The 18,968-nt window shown below is 40.0% G+C and overlaps 1 protein-coding gene across 1 annotated transcript in view; it reads right to left on the minus strand.

The window, feature by feature from the left end:
- The window catches only part of MCCC2 (methylcrotonyl-CoA carboxylase subunit 2), a 41,484-nt gene that overhangs the window by 1,494 nt on the left and 21,022 nt on the right, over positions 1–18,968 (minus strand). Inside the window, exons 11-16 of the mRNA XM_081945819.1 lie at positions 16,252–16,324; positions 14,465–14,541; positions 11,353–11,419; positions 8,586–8,742; positions 7,126–7,240; positions 6,096–6,181 (exon numbers count right to left, since the gene is read on the minus strand). Of these exons, the coding sequence (XP_081801945.1) occupies positions 6,096–6,181; positions 7,126–7,240; positions 8,586–8,742; positions 11,353–11,419; positions 14,465–14,541; positions 16,252–16,324 (575 nt within the window). The remainder of the gene's footprint in view (positions 1–6,095; positions 6,182–7,125; positions 7,241–8,585; positions 8,743–11,352; positions 11,420–14,464; positions 14,542–16,251; positions 16,325–18,968) is intronic.

Here is an 18,968-nt window from a genome sequence, read left to right on the forward strand (position 1 = left end):
CATTATCTTGAAAATTACATTTTTCTCCCCTCTCTCCTCCTTTAAAATCACATTGATAAAGCTTTTCAACCAGGGCCTTTTGAACTATTGTAAGAATGATTTCAATTTTCATGGTTGTACAGGCATTTCAATTATTCTAAATTGCATCGATTTTAATTTACTGTTGCTGCTGCTGCTTTTACTGTATTATTTAACTACCCTGACAGGCCTGCTTGTATGGAAAGATGGAATATAAATATACTGTAAATACTGTCTCATGCTGAGGGGGAAAAAATTCCAACCTTTAAACCTGCAAAACACAATTTCATTAGGGGAAGTGGAGATTTTTATTGATCACTTGAAAGATTTTTCATTGTAAAATAAAGATTGCTTTCTCCAAGTCATTTTAGCTTTCTCTTTGTTTAATAAAAGCTCGTCTTCAGTAGTGGGACACAGCATTAATTATTGAACAACCTATCAAGTTCCATGGTGAGAATATGAATCATATGTCTCCTTGTAAAAAATTTATAACACAACTTCTGCAAAGAAAAGCAACAAAAGCTCAGGAGAAAGCGGCTCATGACATTTGTTACAGGGTAAACTGATTGAACTCCTTTTAGAATCCTCTAAGCAGATTAATCTAGCTCATTAAAAAAAAAAGTCTGGCTAATGACACCTGATAATTAAGACCTCTGCATATGAAAGTTTCTAGCCTGGCACGTTTGATGAGGAAATGCAGGTACAGAGCAAATGTCATATATATAAAATGAAGTATAATTTATGTGGATTTTTTTTTCAAAATAAAAAGCATAAAAGTTTCTGTTGCTAAAAGAAAGGTACATCTAAATCAGTGGCGAAATTCAAAATTTTATACTACCGGTTCTGTGGGCGTGGCTCAAGGGTGGGGTCCTGTGACTGAGTGGGCATGGCCAACTCTATGTCACTCATGGCCACGCCCACAGTCACACCACCACACCACCAAGCCACGCCCACAGAACCCGGTAGGAAAAATGTGTGTATGAATCCATTCACAGCGGAACTGCTGCTCCCTTTATGGTCCTCCCTGGCCCCCTCCCTCCCAGGGGTCAAAGTACCTTAAAGGGACAGGCTGCAGCAGCTCTGCTGTGAACAGAGGGAGAAATGTTTGGATTGTCTCTGCTGCATTTAACATTAAATTCTGTGGCAGAGACAATCCGAACGTTATTCCCTCCACAGCAGAGCTGCTGCTCCCTTTATAGTGTCCCCCCCCCAGCTCCTCCTCGTCTTAAACTGACAGACTGCAACAGCTCTGCTGTGAATGGAGGGAGAAACGTTCGGATTGGGTGGGCAGGTCAAGCGACTGGAAGAGGTTATTAGCGACAGGGCGACTAAGCAAGCGGGGGCGGGACCACCAGAGATTTTTGCTACCGTTCGAACTGATGCCAACCGTCCCTGCTGGTTCGTCCAAATCAGGCCGAACCGGGAGGATTTCACCCCTGATCTAAATTATAAAAGTTCAGGCACATTGTAAATACATATAAAAATACTTGTACAAGCACTTATTTCAATCTTGTATTTTGGGGGAGTGTTACCATCAATCATTCTTGACTCCTGATAATAACATGGGACAAGTCTTTTACAAGATTTTTGGAAGTGGTTTGCCATTGGCTTCTTCCTAGAACTGAGAAAGAGTGACTGGCTGGAAACAGTCACTTGACTGGCTTCAGGCCTAAGGTGGGACTAGAACTTATGGTCTTCCAGTTTCTAGCGCCATAACATATTAGCCAGATTAGCGGGATATATCCTCCTAATATAACTATGCTTCATAATCCAAGGTTTCATACTGATTTAATGTTAGGTCTGAGCCTGTTCTACTTTTTTGTTGAAGATGGGTCAGCCTGAATATAAATTGGCTTCTTGTTGACATCAATCATGATGATGCTTTGGATTTATAAGAATTTTATGCAGCTGTATCATTTATGAATTTGATTTTTTTCTTCTCTGTCCAAAATCTTGCCAAGACTACTAGGCCAGGCAGTTGGCAGTTGTCAATCCTGATTCACACACAAAAAGTAACCATGTGAGTATTGCATTTAAATTGACACTCATATTAGCAAGCCATAGTTGCCCATGGAAATCTGTCAGCAGTGATAAAACATGTCATTCTGCTTTAGTAGGGAAGCTTGATTGTTATGTGAAAAATTTCAAATAACTTTTTGAAGTTCTTAAAATATATATGGGTTTACTGCTGTAAGTAAAAGTATTTTAAATTATATCATAAATGTACATTTTATTTCACTTGTTTTAAGAGAAATATTAGTTGCAATATAAAATATATCAAGCACACATCTTTCTAGAGAATCATGGAAAACAAATGCGAGAGATTATTCAATTCCCGAAGATCATTTTTAATACTTTCTCTGATAGGTACAGAGGAGAATGACTATTCTTTAGCTTCAACTTCTCATCTTTAAAATGGGGAAATGGATTATTTATAACTGTATACAACATTACAACCTATTTCCCATATGAAACTAGCTTTATAAATAGTTAATAACGAGAACTAAAATGCCTGAACATTGCATGCACGTACATGGCACTTCAGTATTAAAAAATAAATAATTCTCCCATGATTCACTTGGGAGCCTTCCTTTTTGCCCATGTTAGTAGAATTCTTGTTCTTTAGATCCACCAATAGAGTGAGTGACAGAACAAGTTTACAGAAAAGGAATTAAAGCAGAGAATTCACTGTTACTTAACATGGGCAACAGGGGTGACAAAGGTATTCATGTGTGTGAAAGGAAAGTCACATTCAGAAAGCATACAGAACAAATACTTAGTATACTCCTATTAACAACACTCCATGTACCCCTAGCACAATTTGGAGAGATATTATCTTTAGAAAAAGAAACAGACAGATATAAAAAGCAATGAGCATGGGCATGTAACAGTTGATAAGGGACATGCTTAGAAACCCCTATGCTCTCCGATTCAGAGCATTTTCACCAGAGGTGGTATTCATCAGGTTCTGACCAGTTCTGGAGAACTGGTAGGGGAAATTTTGAGGAGTTTGGAGAACCAGAAAATACCACCTCTGACTGGCCCTACCCCCCCCCCCCCATCTATTCTCTGTCTCCCGAGTGCCAGCTGATCGGGAGGAAATGGGGATTTTGCAGTAACCTTCCCCTGGAGTGTGGAGGGAATGGAGATTTTGCAGTAACCTTTCCCTGGAGTGTGGAGGAAATGGGGATTTTGCAGTATCCTTCCACTGGAGTGGGGAGGAAATTGGGATTTTGCAGTAACCTTCACCTGGAGTGGGGAGGAAATGGGGATTTTGCAGTAACCTTTCCCTGGAGTGTGGAGGGAATGGAGATTTTGCAGTAACCTTTCTCTGGAGTGTGGAGGAAATGGGGATTTTGCAGTATCCTTCCCCTGGAGTGGGGAGGAAATGGGGATTTTGCAGTATCCTTCCCCTGGAGTGGGGAGGAAATGGGGATTTTGCAGTAACCTTCACCTGGAATGGGGAGGAAATGGGGATTTTGCAGTAACCTTCCCCTGGAGTGTGGAGGGAATGGAAATTTTGCAGTAACCTTTCCCTGGAATGGGGTGGCAATGGAGATTTTGCAGTATCCTTCCCCTGGAGTGGGGAGGAAATGTGGATTTTGCAGTAACCTTCACCTGGAGTGGGGAGGAAATGGGGATTTTGCAGTAACCTTTCCCTGGAATGGGGTGGGAATGGAGATTTTGCAGTATCCTTCGCCTGGAGTGGGGTGGGAATGGAGATTTTGCAGTATCCTTCCCCTGGAGTGGAGAGGGAATGGAGATTTTGCAATAACCTTCCCTACCACGCCCACCAAACCATGCCACGCCCACCAAGGCACACCCACAGAACCAGTAGTAAAAAAATTTGAATCCCACCAGATTTTCACCATAGCCAGGACCTGCAACTGCTAGGCCAGGGGTGGCGAACACGCGGCTCGCGAGCCGCATGCGGCTCGTGGCCAAAATAAATGAGGCTCTTTGCCTCTTACCATTATTTAGTATACTGTGGCTCGGATCGCGCGCTAAACCCGGAAGTACGGTCGACGCGACAACGCTTGCAGGCAAGCGTCGTCGACGCGACCGTACTTCCGGGTTTAGCGCGCGATCTGAGCCACAGTATACTAAATAATGGTAAGAGGCAAAAAGCCTCATTCATTTTGGCCGCGAGCCGCGTGTTAAGTTAAGATGAAGTCTTAAGTTAAGATGAAGTGGAAGATGGGTAATAATTAGGGGAATGGAGACTTTGGGTTGTGGAGTCCGCTTTTTAAAAAAAATACAAAAAAACCAGCCCTTAGAACTTGAACTTTGCTAATCAGAATAAAATGCTAAGTAGTCAGAGGAAGGTTGTAGCAGTACTGTCAGTCACCTATTGCACCTCATCATGAATCAAGTATTCTATATTTTAAAAAATACAAACTTATATCTTAGTTACTAGAGATCAAAGTGTCCAAGGAAATAGATTAATTCAAATGCAATGAATTAATCATTATACTGAAGTTAAAAGACAAGCAATTATCAGAATGGTGGCTATGGCAGAGATCTTTCTAAATTTTTAACATTTCATTTAACTTAAAATACTGGAAGTTGGAAAAGATTGGTGATCTGCCAATCATTTGTAGATATACCAAACCCATAGAATCACAGGGTTAGAAGGGACCACAGAGGTGATTGTTCAATTTTATCTTTAAATAAGATTAAGACAATTTGCTTTGTAATCCAGTCTAAGATTAAGAAATGCTGCTCCTCTATATCTTTCTTTTGAGTCTTGTATGATTTTGAATCTTGCTCCCCCACCCCACCACCCAGCTTCCAGTTGGTGCCATTTGGAATAAAACATTTATCTTAGATAATATCTAAGTTTCAAGGAATTGTTCATTTCATTCAATAATTTGTTATAATTGTTTTCAAATGTATTATTATTATATCCTATTAAATAAGAGTTCTAGATATTTCACTATATTTTTCTCATATCCCAATCCCCCTTTTCATGTTTTTTTTTCATTGGAAATTGAATGCCTTATTATCTTGCTTTTCATTTAATTTTTTATCTCTAAAAGGTAGCCAAAAATCTTTGGATTCTGCCATTAGTATCTTATGGAGCTTTGTGTTTGCATAATCGTTACTACTATATCATTTGCATAGCATTTCATCTTGTATCTCTTTCTACCTGAATCTTTAGCTGAAATATTTGTTTAGCTTTTCAGTTCTGGCCCGCCAGGACCTCCTAACCCAGGGGTGTCCAAACTTGAGAACTTTAAGACTTGTGGACTTCAACTCCCAGAATTCCCCAGCCAAGTTTGGACACCCCTGTCCTAACCAATTATAAATAATAAAAGAGAAAATGCCCATCCTTGCCTTTGACTTTCCATATTAAAAGATTGTAGAGATTATTCCATTTACTGTGAATTTTAACTTGTCAAAAGCTTTGTGTCTAAAAATATTTCCGTTGCCTTCCGTTGCAGCTCTAATGGGTTTATAAAAATTTATAACAAAAAACACCTGACTGAGCATGTTATATTATGTGTTTAATATATTATTGTTAAAATTATATGCTTTTGTGTGAGTGTTTGTCTGTTTTGGCAGGTCACTGCGTGGTGTGGCTCTCTGACTCTCACAGTTTAAAATTTTGGCTCTTTTTGTCGAACTTGTTCGCCACCCCTGTGCTAGGCCATAAACTCCTAGCAACAGCCTGACCGTGCTGAGCAAGCAGATGACCTAATTCTTCTTTATTGTAATTCTAAATTGACAGAATCTTCCAAGTCTGAAAGTATGTCTCCTTACCCACCCAAGAAACTAGGGAGGGTCTCTTCTGAGCTTCTTGCCCTATCATGCTATCTCTTATCTGACTGTTACCTTGGCAGCACCTCTTTCTCCTGTCTCCCAAGGTTTTTCCCACATTCCATTATGTTTAGTTACAAGAACAATCTTAACCAAAGTTTCACTAATGGACAGGATAAATATAGTCTCTCCAGCTTTTCCAACATTCAGAAGGCTTAGACTAGCCAGCTGGCTGTCTGGCTTCCTTTTCCAGCCATTCTTATATCTTTAAGCTGTTACCCATATAAAGACAAGCTGTCACCCTCATCTGTACGTACCGTGCACTAGAATAATAAGGGCTTCCTTCTTCTTCAAACCTCTGAATTATTGGCTCTTTCAGAGCTCTTTCTTCCTCTTCAGAAAACTACAAAAGATAATTAACAGGAATAGAAACTCTGGCAATTTTCATCCGCAAGAGCACTGGACCTCCTGTCCTAAGAGATAATATGCATTAAATGTCTAATCAATAATGCTGGGTACATTTGGACTTCTGTTTAGCTGAGTGGGAATTTCCTATTAAATGTGCTCCAAGCTGCACTAAAGTTAGTGGCATTTCTCTTACAGACATCAGTATCAGAGTTTAAGAAAATAGTTTCTTAAACAATGTAAATGATAACAATTTTTTAGAATGCAATGTTCTGAAAAACTGTTTTTCTTGCTCCTCTTGGTTATAAAAATTTCTCTTTAGTTAGATTCCCCGTGAGTGTAACATTAATTGCAACTGTTTGCTTATAGTGCTAGGCTTATAAAACACAAGTACATCAATTTGATAGCCGGTTACTAATTAAGTAGTTTAGACTCCTTTGTATTCCTAATTTTACTATTGTATGTACTAATATTGTGTTTCCCTGAAAATAAGACAGGGTCCTATTTTCTTTTGACCCCCTTCCCCCCCCCCGAAATAAGCACTTGGCCTTATTTTTGGGGAGTCTTATTATTTTTGAGGTGCAGGAGGCGGCGAGTGTGGTCACCTCATGGCTGCTGCTGTGTTGCAATATTTTCAGGAGGGCTTACTTTCAGGGGAGGGCTTATTTTAGTGCATGTGCTCAAAAGCCTGATTGGGCTTATTATCCAGGGAGGGCTTCTTTTTGGAGAAACAGGATATGTAAGCTCTGTAAATACAAGTGATAGTTGAAGTACTATTGTAAGCTATAGTATGAATCCCATTTCACACAACTTCATCTGAGATGACACTGAATGAATACAATCAGAAAAAGTAACTATATTGCAGGAAAATAGAGGGAAGTGATGGCATTATGACCATTCCCTCCTAAAGTATTTCAAAATATCAAAAGTAGCGGACATTACCTGCTTTCCTTCCCTTGCTTTTTGGTCCTTGGCTACTGTAGCTAAAACAGTTGCAGCTTGTTCTCCTCCCATCACCGAGATCCGAGCATTCGGCCACATAAAAAGAAATCTTGGACTGAAAAATACAAAGGATGGAATAAAAATCTCTTTAGCTGTTTACAAATTCGTTCCTTCACTTTTTATGACTGAGGGGGCAGAGAAGGAAGGAATGTTATCTGCATAATGTGAACACTAAACACTTCCTAAACCCTTCACTTCCCTTCAAAGCTATCAATGGTCTTTTCAGCCCATATAGTAAACAAAACATATTTTGCCTTTTGTTTCTTAATATGGAACACTACTATATGTTTCACATTAAACGGGAACTACTAAGGGATTTATTCAGTAAAATCTACAGCATTTAAAATAGAATAACAGATATAATAGAGTACTACGAGGCGCATCCAGGAAAACAAATGGTACTGGCTTTCCTTGATGCACAAAAAGCATTTGACAACGTAATCTGGAAATTTATAATAACAATATTGGATGAGATGAAATTCGGTGGAAAATTTATAAAAATGATAGAAGGATTTTATAACAATCAGACAGCCAAAGTTCTGATGAATGGAGAATTAACAGAGAAGATCGAAATAGAAAAAGGAGTCAGACAGGGATGCCCCCTCTCTCCTTTGCTGTTTATATTGACTTTGGAAATTTTATTAAATGAAATTCGGAAGGACCAGGGAATAAAAGGTTTAAGACTCAAAAATGAAGAATATAAGGCCCAAGCCTATGCCGATGACCTAGTATTTGTACTAGAGGACCCATTAGAATCCAGTCGGAAATTAAGATTTACTAATTTTACTAATATTTTTTTTGTTTAGATTTTGTTATAAAGATGTAATCTCTCCTGGATACTTATAAATTCTAGTAATAAATTTTTGTCTAGATTTATTATAATATAAATATAAATGATTCTAGACAAAAGCACGTTTAAACACATAGTTAAAAGAGAATGATGGTATATTGATGGTATAAAGATTTTTGATTTAAAATGTACAATTCAATATGAATGAAATATAAAGAATGATTGTAGTAACGCATGAAATTTATTTGTAACCAATCGACATGCTTTCTGGAAGATGTATTGAAGAAAAGAAAATAAAAAATAAAAAATAAAAAAATAAAAATAAAATAGAATAACAGAGTTGGAAGGGACCTTGGAGGTCTTCTAGTCCAACCCCCTGCTTAGGAAGGAAACACTACACCACTTCAGACAAATATACCATTTCAGACAAATTATATGCATAAGTAGCCATATGCAGTCCAGTGGCATCCTTGAATTAAATAATTCATTCGCATAGGTATTTTAAATCATACAACAGAACAATACTCTCTTCTAGATTAAAAACAATATTTTCAGATATTATAGACACATTCCCAACATATATAATACTATGGCTGAAGTGCATACTTACCTATATGCTCTTCCACACATCCCATAGTTTCCAGCACCATAGGACCCTCCAATAATGACTGTTATTTTAGGCACATTGGCACAGGCTACAGCAGTAACCATCTTGGCTCCATCTTTTGCAATACCACCAGCTTCATAATCCTTACCAACCATGAAGCCTAATGGGAAAAAAGAGTTAAGACCATTATCAAGGCTATTTGCAAACAGCTTGCTTTGCCATTAGAAAAACAAAGCAAGGGAGACTGTAAAACCTCATTTAATAATAATAATAATAATAAATATTTATTTCTTAGCCGCACCCTCTCCCGAAGGACTCGGGGTGGCATACAACAAAACATAGGAAATAAATATATAGACAAACATACATATAACAAAAACATATACCAAGACATATACAAAACATATACTAGGAGGAGGTGAACTGGTAGATAAAAACAAGTAAAAACACAATGTTTAAAAACCCCTAAGTAAATTGGATGCAATTAAAATATCCCAGATAAAAAACCCGTCAGGAGCGATATAATTGAATCAAAGTTGAGCCAGGCCAGCAGCTTGAAATAGGTGGGTCTTGAGCTTTACACGAAAGGAGCGGAGGTCAGAGGTATTCCTAATATCCGGGGGGAGGTCATTCCACAGGGCTGGGCCCGCCACAGAGAAGGCTCTACTCCTAGGCGCCGCCCCCCGGCACTGCCTGGTGGACGGCACCTGGAGGAGACCCTCTCTGTGCGAGCGGATTGGTCGCAGGGATGTATGGGGCAGAATACGATCCCGCAGGTAACTAGGTCCTGAGCCATGGAGCGCTTTGAAGATCGTTATCAAAACCTTGAAACGCACCCGATAGACCACAGGAAGCCAGTGCAGCTCGCGCAGGAACGGTGTCACATGGGAGTACCTAGTACTTCCCATAATTACCCGCGCGGCTGCGTTCTGGACCAACTGTAGCCTCCGGGTGCATTTCAAGGGAAGCCCCATGTAGAGAGCGTTACAGTAGTCCAGGCGAGACGTCACCAGCGCATGAGTGACCGTGCGTAAGGCGTCCCGGTCCAGTAGGGGGCGCAATTGGCGCACCAGGTGAACCTGGTGGAACGCCCCCCTTGCCACGGCTGTCACATGGTCATCCATGGACAGCCGGGCATCCAGGAGGACGCCCAAATTGCGCGCCCGCTCCACGGGGGCGAGTTGAATGCCCCCAATGGCCAATGATGGAATTAATTGGCTGAACTGGGGAGCCGGTACCCACAGCCACTCCGTCTTGGAGGGGTTGAGTTTGAGTCGGTTGTCATCCATCCAGACCCGTACGGCTTCCACACACCGGGACATCACTTCGACGGCCTCGTTGGGGTGGTTCGGGGTGGAAAAGTACAGCTGAGTATCATCAGCGTACAGATGATATCCCACCCCGAAACCACGGATGATCTCACCCAGCGGCTTCATATATGTGTTGAACAGGAGTGGCGAGAGGACCGACCCCTGTGGCACCCCACAGGTAAGGGGGCGTAGGGTCGACCTCTCCTCCCCTGCCAACACACGCTGCGTCCGGCCAGAAAGGTAGGAGCCGAACCACCGCAGAACGGTGCCCCGGACCCCTAACCCCTCCAGCCGGCGCAGCAGGATACCATGGTCGATGGTATCAAAAGCCGCCGAGAGGTCTAATAGGACCAGGATAGAGGAGCAACCTCTATCTCTGGCCCTCCAGAGATCATCCACCAATGCGACCAAGGCCGTCTCCGTGCTGTGACCGGGGCGGAAGCCGGACTGGCGCGGGTCTAGATAATCATTTTCCTCCAGATGTCGTGGAAACTGGTAAGCCACCACACTCTCTACAACCTTCGCCAAAAAGGGAAGGTTGGAGACAGGACGATAATTGGCCAGCTCCAAAGGGTCCAGGGAAGGCTTCTTGAGCAAGGGTCTCACCACCGCCTCTTTCAAGGCGGCCGGGAGAGACCCCTCGCTCAACGAAGCGTTCACTAGGCCCAGGAGCCAGTCTCGTGTAACCTCCCAGGATGCCAGTACAAGCCAGGAGGGGCACGGGTCCAATAAACATGTGGTGGGTCGCAGTCGTCCACGCATTCTGTCCAAATCCTCGATGGCAACCAAGTCAAACTCCTCCCAGGTCGAATCCTCAAGACTCGCCACGGACGTCTCCGTTACTACTTTAATTGATTCAACTAACATTTTTGATGCTTTGTAGGCTTTTAGCTGATATTATTTTCTTGCTAAACTTTTATCCTGCCTTTATTACTTTATAAGTAACTCCAGAAATTAAACATACATAACATTCCTTCCTCCTCCTATTTCCCCCATAACAACAGTGATCTGGATTGGGCTGAGAGAGAATGGCTAGCTTAAAATCAACAGCTGGCTTCATGCCTAACGTGGAACTAGAACTCAGTCTCCTGATTTCTAGACTTGCATCTTAAGTACGACAACCTGTTTCATAATTATTTAATTATTAGTTCAGGGAATTACTTTATTATTGCTAAATGTAATATTGTAAATTGTAGGCAACTGGACAGAAACTCAATCAAACTTAGTTTCAAAACTACTTTATAAATGCATAATAACTAAATACAGCAACAGTGATTCAATCTGACAATATTCCTCAATATTCCCCAAACTCATAAATAAGGTTGTTAGAAATGAGGAGGAATTAATTTATTACTATTGTACACTTATTTGAAAGAGAAGGTATGATTATTTGCTCAAATATTTACTGTCTTGTAATTCAGTTCCATAGATTATGATAGATTATGATAATCACTTATTACCTGTGATGTTTTGTAAAAATATAATGGGAATATTTCTCTGACAACAAAGCTGAATAAAATGCGTGCCCTGTAAAGATAAGAAAAAATTGATAGTTGACCTACTGAAAAATAATTGTTCAATAATATGATACTATCTGCTGCTAAAACCATTGTATGATCCTAAAGCAGTACTTCTGCCACAACATTTTTTTTAAATGGGAAAAAGAAATTTCATTTTTGTATCGTTCCAATTCAGGGGTGGGTTCTGTCCGGCTTTACTGCCAGTTCGCTGGTGCGCGCGCATGTGCAGTCCAATTAAAATTGTTCTGCGCATGCACAGAACTCAAAAACAAGATGGCGACAGTGGTGATCGGGGAACTGGTTTGGGAGAATGGCAGCCCTGGGTCGCTGCCGGTTCCAGCGACCCAGGCTGCCATACCATTGCTGGTTCAGCCAAACCGGATGGAACCGGTAGGAACCCAACACTGCTCCAATTTTAGTATATGTGCTGCCGAAGCGAGCACAGAAATTGCATTTTTGAAATGTGCCAGGATCTTGAATTTGAATCTGTTGTTCTTTTTCTCAAGTGAAATAATTCTGTAAATGACTTTATCCTTCAAACTATGAAATCATATTTAAAACAAAACTTTTTCTATGTAACAACGACTTCCTTTCTTATAAAGCTGATCCATGAAGCAATTACTCATTCCCTAATAACTGCTAAAATAGATTGTAGCAGGTTTTAGCACATGACGATGTGATAAAATAGCAGGTGATAGTAACTGAGGTAACAGTTTGCTACTGTACTTAATCCTAGAAATAGTAACATTGTTATAAAAAGTACAAAAAAATACTGCAGCAGGTATCTTGAGAAAATCTTAATAAGAACCTACAACTGCTCAGCATCTGTAGAAGTTCAAAGCACACAATTTACATCATCTACATTACAGTTCTCAAAATTAAGCCCCACACTGAATCCCATATATTGCAAATTGGATTGGATAGAAAGATAATATGACAAAAAGAAAGAGCTTAATTAGTAAATTATTAGGCAACATCCTATCTCTAAAAAAAATGAAAACATCTTCATCTTTTTGAACTTCACTACATATTAACAGCAGATATAAATCTAAACAAACGCTCATCATCACAATTCTATGGGAAAGTGCAACCCTATCAAAGACCAAAAATGAAATATCACCCAACTAGAAAGACCAACAACAATAACCATTTGAATTTGAACAGGACTGAGTCTGTTGTGTTCAATCCAGACCTGCACAGCCCCCAGACACATGGCTAAGGCTTCAATGGCAGGACATGTTTGGTCTAGGGCAAGGGTGTCAAACTCAATTTCATTGAGGGCCGCATTAGGGTTGCGTTTGATCTCAGGGTGCTGGGGTGGGCATGGCCAGCTCAATGTCACTCCTGTCGGGCGGGCCTGTGGTGGCCTGAGCACTCTGCCTGTGAAAATAGGCTCCCGAGCTCCGTTTTCGACTGCCAAGGCAGCAAGATTTAATGCAGAACACCTTGTCATTCAACACCAATATCTGATAACCTGGCCTTGAGGGCAGATTCCAGTCTGCTCCCAGGATCTGCCAATATCTTCTTTGCCCACCATAGTTCCTGCATTTCTGCCATCAATCTCCACTCCCATCAAGACCTCTCACCTCACACTCCTTTCTCTTAGGCCAAGGCATCCATTCACCCACTCACAAACCCTAGATACCTCCAATCGTCTACTTATCAGATATACCACAATCACTTCCCTAAACATCACAAACACAGCTCTTCCAGAAGTATATTTTCCGCACAACTGTCCCTGGCATTCAGTGTGTGTGTGTGTGTGTGTGTGTGTGTGTGAGAGAGAGAGAGACAGAGACAGAGACAGAGACAGAAGCTGTAAAAGTCATCTAGCATGCATGTCAAAACTCTGCCCTCCTTCCACTGAACAGAGGGATAGAATAAATGGTTGGAAAATCAAAGTGTCAATCTCTGTGTGTGAAAGAGGGAGTTAATGTTCAGAGAACAGCACCAAAGGGGGGCTATGGGCAATATAGGTCAGCTTCCAAAAGCACATCCCAGCTTGTACCATCCACCCAAAGTCCTCCTCAAGTCCCAAATCCCAAACCTCTCTGCTCTGGGCTAAAGCACTCCAGAAAACCACGGTAACCAATAACAGTGTCAGGCAAAGGAAAACTTGTCTACAAAAGTTGTTTGCCTTTGTCTCCCCATCACCCCCTGCAGTGTGAAGAGAAAGATTTCAAGAGAGAAAGCTATTTGTTCTTCTACATATAAAAGTGATATGACTGCACCAGTAGTGGAAAAGGGTAAGACAAAAGAGAAATTGCCTTCAGAAACTGTTTTTTTTTTTTGCCTTCCTTCATTTTTCCTTGCAGAACAGAAAGATTGGAGAGAAAGAGATTTCAAAAGAGTACTGTAAACTATTTGCATGCCTGTGGCTCCCAGCCCTGGGCTCCCAGCGTGATTGCATTGTTTTGAATGCATGGAAGAGCATGCACAACTTGCTCTCTTGAAATTTCTCTTCAATCTCTCTGCTCTGCAAGGGGAGGGGGAAGAAAAAAACATGTGTCAGGCCTAGAACAATGCATACTGACTATAATAGCTATCACGTGACTGAGGAACTCTGCAAAAATCACAAATGTTTTTTAATTGGCTGTAAGATTATTTTTCAGTGGGTAATTTTGACGGATGCTGAACAAGTGGTTGATAAATGTGGACTATCTGTAGTTCTTAGCCTAATGAATCACAAGCTAAATTACAACACAATAATAAACTGGCAGCAGCATAATCAATAGACAAAAGAGCAGCATTATAATATTCACAACTTTTGGATCAATTAAGTGTTAAAAGTGTGGAGATATATTTTGTACATCTTTTGCACATGTTTTCAATACAGTTGTTGTTTCTAGAGCTAGCTGCAAGATCTCAGAAAGTCCCATTCCTAGCAATAGACTCAGTCACCCTGAAGTTGGTGCAGATTCCTGGAGAAAAGCCTAAAGAGATGCTCTTATTTAATATAAATCAGCAACTATGATTTGTAGTCTCTGGTGTGCATTTTGATTCTCAGCTACAAAAATAGGGAAAGGCTTCAATAGGAGGTGTTCACACTTGCCTTCTTTGCTGATTCTGAAAAAAGAACACCATTGTTTCCAATTATTCCAACTGGGTAGCCAAATAACCGAGCAAATCCTGAAAGAAGAAAGAAAGAAAAAATCATGAGAACATCATACTCTTATCAACTGTCTAGGAAAAGCTTTAAACTTAAGAGTTCCCAGACCTTAATGAAAAAAGGAACACAAAAGTAAAACAAACTGTTTGGCAGCTATAATATTTATCATAGCAATAGCCATAGCAATTGCTTTTGCTGCAGCAAACCAAAAATGTGACAATTTAAGAACTAGCAAATTTACTATAGGAGGATATTGGTGTTACTTCAGAAGCCTGTTGATTTTACTCTCAACTGAGTTGTGCTTCCTCTGAAGAGAGGAGACCTGGAGCCTCAGAAGCCTTCCAACATCACTGCATATCCTAGAAAACCAGGTGACAGCTGTGGCCAGAAGGGCCCTGCCCAGCTTCAGTTGTATCATTATGTCAAACAGGATGCATGAAGTCAGTTACTCATGCCTGGTCATCTTGCAAATGGAATACCGGAGCGCTTTACAGTTACCGTTGATGATAAACCAGAAATTGGCTGAAAATGCAGTGGCCTGTGTATTTTACAGACAATATCACTACATTATATCTCTTTGAGTGTTACATTTAGAGGTGGTATTCAGCCGGTTCTGACCGGTTCGGGCGAACCAGTAGCGGAAATTTTAACCGATTTGGAAAACTGGAAAACACCACCTCTGACTGGGGCCATCCCTTCCAGGAGTCCCCACGCGTCCCATTTTGGCTCCCAAGAGGCTTCAGGGAGGCTTGCTAAGACCAAAACGGTGGGCAGGGAGGTGCGCCCTCTTTTGCTTCCGAGAAGAAAAAGGAGAGGAAGGAACACAAAATCCTGGCACTAGACTCAGCTTCAGAGGATACTTTGAAACAGCACAGCAATCCAGGGCTGGAAGGGACTAGAGGTCATCTAGTCCAACCCCCTGCTCTAGCAGGAGACCTTATATCATCTTGGTTATTTTGGTGCTTCTAACACAGAGGAGAAATTCCCAGAAATCCGCAGGCATCGCCAACCTCTCCGCCTTAGTAAAAAAAAAAACCTAGAGCAAAAACTTCATGCAGTATTAAAAAGAAGAAAAAAAGGGGGCTGCTGTGTATTGTTTAATGGACAGCTAAATTGGCCATGCCCACCCAGTCACATGACAATCTGGCCACACCCACTAAGCCATGCCCACAGAACCGGTACTAAAAAAAATTGTATCCCACTACTGGTTACAGTTGTTTCCAAAAGCAATTCAAGCCTTTGCTTGCTACCTATCAAGCTTGGGGCCTCAATCTCTGAGAGACTACCTTTTCATCCAAATTGGATAATTCTGGAGTCTGCTGGAGGTCATATCCCAAGATTCAAAGGAAGAAGTTATGATGGGGGCTTCCCTCTCAGAAAATTTGTAAAAATTTGATTGTTCCAGAAAGCCTTTGAGGATTGATCAGTGTGAAATTCCTGGCACCAAACCATTTATTATTAAAATATACCATGATAAATTACATATTTAACTAATATTTAAATAACATTAAATGTTAGTTAAATATGTAATCTGCTATAACTTTTTATTACTTAGAGATAAAATATTGCCTAGAGTTCTTACATTGAAGTGGTAAATCCATCCCTACATTAATTAATAAATTCATATATTTTCTATAGAATCGCATACAATTTTTTAAAATTGAAAAGATAAATTCAATCAAAGCATGACGTTGTAGAATAGTTTCATTTTTTTAATTTAAAAATAATACCTGTGACTAATGTATCCCCATATAAGGCCTTAAATTCATCAAATTTGCTTCCATCAACAATTCTAGCAATGACCTTAAATAAAAAGAAAAGCGAGTTACATTTATTATTAGCAACTCATGTTGTTGTAATAAATATCAACCTAATATGCAAAGTGAGATGTTTTTCATAACATCTTAAACTCTATCCATTTCCAAACAGTATATGGTTCATGTCCAGTCCAACTAGCTCAAGTAAAATGGGCTGGATGATGAGGTTAATAATGGAAACAAGCTCCTTTCCAAAGTACATATTGGCTCATAATTACATATCGCAAATATTTTATTTCTGTGTCATTATAAAATGAAGAAAATTGCAATTATCTTACAACAGTTTGTAAGAAATCTCAATTTTTATTTTCAGATGAACTGATCAATTATAAAACAATGATGTTAGCAAGAGTATATTATTGCATATGGCTCAGATTATAGGGCCAGGTTGTCTCCCAAGAGTTTGCAGCTAGAAAATTACATAATCCTTTATTTATAATATGTTCAATGTACTATGCAAATAAGTGATCTTGCTTTGAATTGTGTGACTCCCAAGTCAGGCTAACAAATCAAGGTGGAATCAGTTGTAATTCTAACATTGGCAGGGCAGGTCAAGGACAGTAAGGAGTTTGAATGTATGTGGTGGTCGTTTGCCACCAAGCCACATGTAGTCTTAATCTGTCGTCTGAAATGGCTTCTAATTAGTTAGTTAGTTAGTTACTTAGTTAATTAGTTACTTAGTTAGTTTACTTTATTGCCATTGCACCTTGTACAACGAAATTAAATGCCATCTTCAGTGTATGTTGTATCTATAAAAATAAAACACAAACGCACATCCTTTGCATTCTATACAACTGAATTGAAAACCGCTGATATCGCATTAATATTGCACTGACTATACAGTAGAATTCAATATAGTTACTGCTCTGGGGTGCAAGCTGTTTTTCAGCCTATTTGTACTTGTATTTATTATCCTGTACCTTCTGCCAGATGGTAATAGTTCAAAAAAATGGTGTCCAGGATGAGATGGATCTTTAAGAATGTTTTGAACTTTCTTAAGACGGTGGGAGCTATAAAGTTCTTCCAAAGGAGGGAGAGGGCAACTAATGATCCTCTGGGCAATGATGTTAACCCTCTGGAGTGCTTTTCTATCTGCCACTGTGCAATCAATCGGCAAACCATACACAGGTGCAGTAAGTTAAAATACGGTGCAGCGGTAGAAGATCACCAGCAGTTTTTCATTCAGTTGTTGTTTCCTGACAAGTCTCAGGTAGTATAATCTCTGCTGGGCTCTTTTGACCAGTGCTGCAATGTGAGCGCCCTAGGTCAGGTCTTCTTTTATGATAACACCCAGAAACTTAAAACTGGCCACTTGTTCCACTGGGTCTCCATTGATAAGCAAGGGCTAGATGTCTGATCTATTCCTTCTATAATCCACTATAAGCTCCTTGGTCTTATTGGTGTTAAGGACCAAGTTCTTTTCTCCACACCATGAAAAAACCGGTCCATCTCATCTCGATAGGCAGACCCAAACCAGAGGTAGGTGCCTACCGGTTTGGCCCGGTTCGGCCGAACCGGTAGTGGTATGGCGGTGTGGGTTGCTGGAACTGGCAGCGACCCAGGCCTGCCATGCCCCTGAATTGGTTTTCCAGTCAGTGGCGCCATCTTGTTTTTAAGTTCTGCACATGCGCAGAACAATTTTAATTGAACTGTGCATGCGCGTGCAACCCACATCCAGCGCGGATAGCACATGCATAAGCAAACCAGCAGTAAAGCAGGCGGGAACCCACCCCTGACTTACCGTACCAACTCCGAGATTATGATTAATGAATTTTTCATCATTTATGAATTTATAATTAAGGAATGCATGAGTGAAATATAACTTATTTTTACTGATAAAAAGGTGAAATATACCACTTAGGCATTGTGCACAATACATAAAGCCCAATATGAGATAACTAAGGACTCAATCTTGGTATATTATTTATACAATTAGTGAAACTGGTTGCAAGATTTTGATATAACTGCTGTATTATTGCACATGTAGTGTCCTTGTCTTTTTATCTGTCCTATGCTTAACATTGCTGGCTTAGAATAGTTTTCACATTTCAATTTCAACTGCAAAGATTTATATATACAGAAATTATATAAATTAAATTCATATATGTTTGTAATTAAACATGGTTGTAAAAATTCAGGTGATTTGTCTCTTGTGAAACTGAAAAATCTTGTAGTAGGAAATTAAAATATTACAGAACCAGTAATGGTAGCCTAGTTTCTTAGCAATGTTTTTAAAAAATGAATCCAATATTTTATTTTTTATTAAAATTTAATTGCTTCAAAAGAACTAGAATGCTAAAGAGTCTGCTAAAAATTATGACTACAGTAAAACAATTATTGCTGTTGACCTGCCAGCTTATTTACTTCTAATCATTTTGAGAAAGATATTCTTGATTGTTCTAATAAATTACAGTATATACCCATTCAATTAAAACTCATTATAACCTAAAAGCATTACTCAAAACATATGTCCTTGGAAGCAAGCAAAGACTACATTAATATTCTGGAGTTCTACTATCCCCAGATATAGCAATATTCCTAGCCTACAGTTACAATCAATGACTAAGTATTAGGTTTGCGCACCTAAAGACCTTGGACCACTCTGTCAAGATTGCTCTGTGACCATAAGC

Source organism: Natrix helvetica, assembly GCF_964273705.1.
Source record: "Natrix helvetica genome assembly, chromosome: 2".
Taxonomy (NCBI): Eukaryota; Metazoa; Chordata; class Lepidosauria; order Squamata; family Natricidae; genus Natrix; species Natrix helvetica.